Source organism: Mus caroli, chromosome 15 (genome assembly GCF_900094665.2).
Source record: "Mus caroli chromosome 15, CAROLI_EIJ_v1.1, whole genome shotgun sequence".
NCBI classification, from domain to species: domain Eukaryota; kingdom Metazoa; phylum Chordata; class Mammalia; order Rodentia; family Muridae; genus Mus; species Mus caroli.
Window position 1 is genome coordinate 96,132,942 of NC_034584.1, and position 2,937 is coordinate 96,135,878.

The 2,937-nt window shown below is 49.2% G+C and overlaps 1 protein-coding gene across 4 annotated transcripts in view; it reads left to right on the forward strand.

The window, feature by feature from the left end:
• Positions 1 to 2,937, forward strand: part of Espl1 (extra spindle pole bodies like 1, separase) — a 27,062-nt gene that overhangs the window by 993 nt on the left and 23,132 nt on the right. For all 4 annotated transcript variants that reach the window (XM_021183398.1, XM_021183399.2, XM_021183400.2 and 1 more), the window contains exons 3-5: positions 758 to 1,813; positions 1,993 to 2,097; positions 2,391 to 2,502. In XM_021183398.1, coding sequence (XP_021039057.1) covers positions 758 to 1,813; positions 1,993 to 2,097; positions 2,391 to 2,502 — 1,273 coding nt within the window. The remainder of the gene's footprint in view (positions 1 to 757; positions 1,814 to 1,992; positions 2,098 to 2,390; positions 2,503 to 2,937) is intronic.

Below are 2,937 nucleotides of genomic sequence, written 5' to 3' on the forward strand. Positions count from 1 at the left end.
CTGTCCTGGAACTCACTTTGTAGACCAGGCTGGCCTCGAACTCAGAAATCCACCTGCCTCTGCCTCCCGAGTGCTGGGACTAAAGGCGTGCGCCACCACGCCCGGCTTTTGTTTATGTTTTGTCATTCTCCTTACAGTAAATTTTACATTCTAATTTTTAATTAAAAAAATTTTTTTTTTCCATACTGGGGATTGAACTCAGGATCTCATGCATTCAGGAAAATATTTCACCACGGAGCTATATCTCTATATCTGTTTTCACTTTTAAAAATAACATACCATTTATGTCTTCATATATTATATACAAGCATGTATAATATATAGTATGTAATATGTAAGCTATATATTATCTAAATATTATATATATGTTTAAAGATTTCTGAGACAGGGTCTCTCTACATAGCCACTGGCTGTCCTGTAAGTCACTATGTAGATGAGGCTGGCCTCGAACTCAGAAATCCACCTGCCTCTGCTTCCCAAGTGCTGGGATTAAAGGCCTGAGCCAACTGCCCGGCCTGTTTTCACTTTTTTATTTTGAGACAGTGCTCACTAAATGGCCCCATTCACTCAAGCCCAGGAAGCTCTTGAACTTTTCTTGTGTTTTTTTGCCTTCACACAGGCCTTTGTCACCAGGCTGGCTTGTGTTTTTCCATAACTTGGAGAGAGATACATGAGAACCTGTGCGGCCCTGTTTCTGCTTTTTTTTTTTTTCCCCTACGTCTCTTTTCTGCTCACAGGGCTTGATTCTTTCTCCTAGGAGTTCCTGTCCAGATCCCGGACTGATTTCCCCAGCAGCCGAACGGATGCCGAGAGAAGACAAGTCTGCGATACCATCCTGAGGGCTTGCACACAGCAGTTGACTGCCAAGCTCGATTGCCCTGGTCACCTGAGGAGTATTCTGGACCTGGCAGAGCTGGCCTGTGATGGCTACTTGTTGTCTACCCCACAGCGCCCTCCCCTCTATCTGGAACGCATTCTCTTCATCCTACTTCGCAATGGTTCCACTCAGGGAAGCCCAGACACTGTGCTGCGCCTTGCCCAGCCTCTCCATGCCTGCTTGGTTCAGAACTCTGGAGAGGCTGCCCCTCAGGACTATGAGGCCGTGACCCGGGGCAGCTTCTCTCTGTTTTGGAAGGGAGCAGAGGCGCTGTCCGAGCGGCGAGCTGCGTTCTCAACTCGGCTGAATGCCTTGAGCTTCTTGGTGCTCTTGGAGGATGGCAGTGTCCCCTGTGAGGTCCCTCACTTTGCTTCTCCAACAGCCTGTCGAGTAGTCGCCGCTTATCAGCTGTACGATGCTACAGGACAAGGTCTAGATGAAGCTGATGCCGACTTCCTGTATGAAGTGCTTTCTAGGCACCTGATCAGAGTCTTAGTAGGTGAGGGTGGTAGCTCTCCCGGCCCTCTCTCGCCTCAGAGGGCCCTCTGCCTCTTGGAAATCACCCTGGAACACTGCCGTCGGCTCTGCTGGAACCACCACCACCGCCAGGCTGCCAGAGCAGTGGAGAAGGCTCGTAATCATCTAGAGAAGACCAGTGTAGCTCCCAGCCTCCAGTTATGCCAGATGGGGGTTGAGCTGCTGGAAGCTGTAGAAGAAAGACCAGGGGCAGTGGCCCAGCTCCTGAGGAAGGCAGCAGCCGTTCTTATCAACAGTATCGAGGCGCCGTCGCCCCCGCTCCGGGCATTGTACGACAGCTGCCAGTTCTTCCTTTCAGGCCTGGAGAGAGGCATCAGGAGGCACTGTGGACTTGATGCCATATTGAGTCTCTCTGCTTTTCTTGGGGGATACAGCTCCCTTGTCCAGCACCTGAGAGAAGTGAGTTAAGAACCTACAGTAGGGTGGGGAGTGGCTCTGTAAATAACTGGAAGTTCTGGAGCCTTGGAAAGCTGTTCTCTAGGCTGTGCCCGGCTTGAGGGACTCTAGGCGGTACTCAGCACAAAGTTCACCCTCTCCAGGTTTCAGACCAGACGCCCCTTCCTTCATCTCTCCTTCAGGTCTCTGAAGCGTCTTCCAAGCAGCAGCAGTGCTTGCTTCAGATGCACTTCCAGGGTTTCCACCTCTTCACCGGGATTGTGTATGACTTTGCCCAAGGCTGTCAGGTACCACTTGAGAGTCGGGAAATCCAGACATTCTGAGGTTGCTTCTTAGAAGACCTTTGGGTAACTGGGCAGTGGTAGGGGTGCATGCCTTTAATCCCAGCACTTGGGATGCAGAGGCAGGCAGATCTTTGTGTTCAAGGCCAGCCTCTGTAGAGTGAGTTCCAGGACAGAGAAACCCTGTCTGGAAAACAAACATGCAAACAAAAAGCTTTGGTTTTGGGCGTGGGGTGAAGTGGAAGTCCGAGTGGACCTTGCATGACTCTTTTGACCCTTTAACCTTCTTGTTTCTTCAGGTAACTGAGCTTGCCCAGCTAGTGGACGGTTGCAGATCTGCTGCTGTCTGGATGTTGGAGGCCTTAGAGGGCCTGTCGGGCGGAGAGCTGGCTGACTACCTGGGCATGACTGGTTAGTGCCTTGGGGCTCAGCTGCACTGCTCTAGGGGACGGCTATCACTTGTCATGCTGGCTAGGAGGACATGTGTACTTTTCTGACAGATGAGTGTCAAAGGTTTAAAGAGACAGGAAAAGACTTGTGTGGAAGGATCTGATTAATGCAGGAGAGATGGGGTGAGGCTTAGGACAGAGACTTCTTTTTTTCTTATTATATTTTGCATTTGATTTGGTAATTGTTTTATAAAAATATCTGTGCATAGTATGCAACATTACAGACTTTATTTTATTTATTTATTTATTTATTTATTTATTTATTTATTTATTTATTTATTTTGAGACAGGGTTTCTCTGTATAGCTCTGGCTGTCCTGGAACTCACTTTGTAGACCAGGCTGACCTCGAACTCAGAAATCCGCCTGCCTCTGCCTCCTGAGTGCTGGGATTAAAGG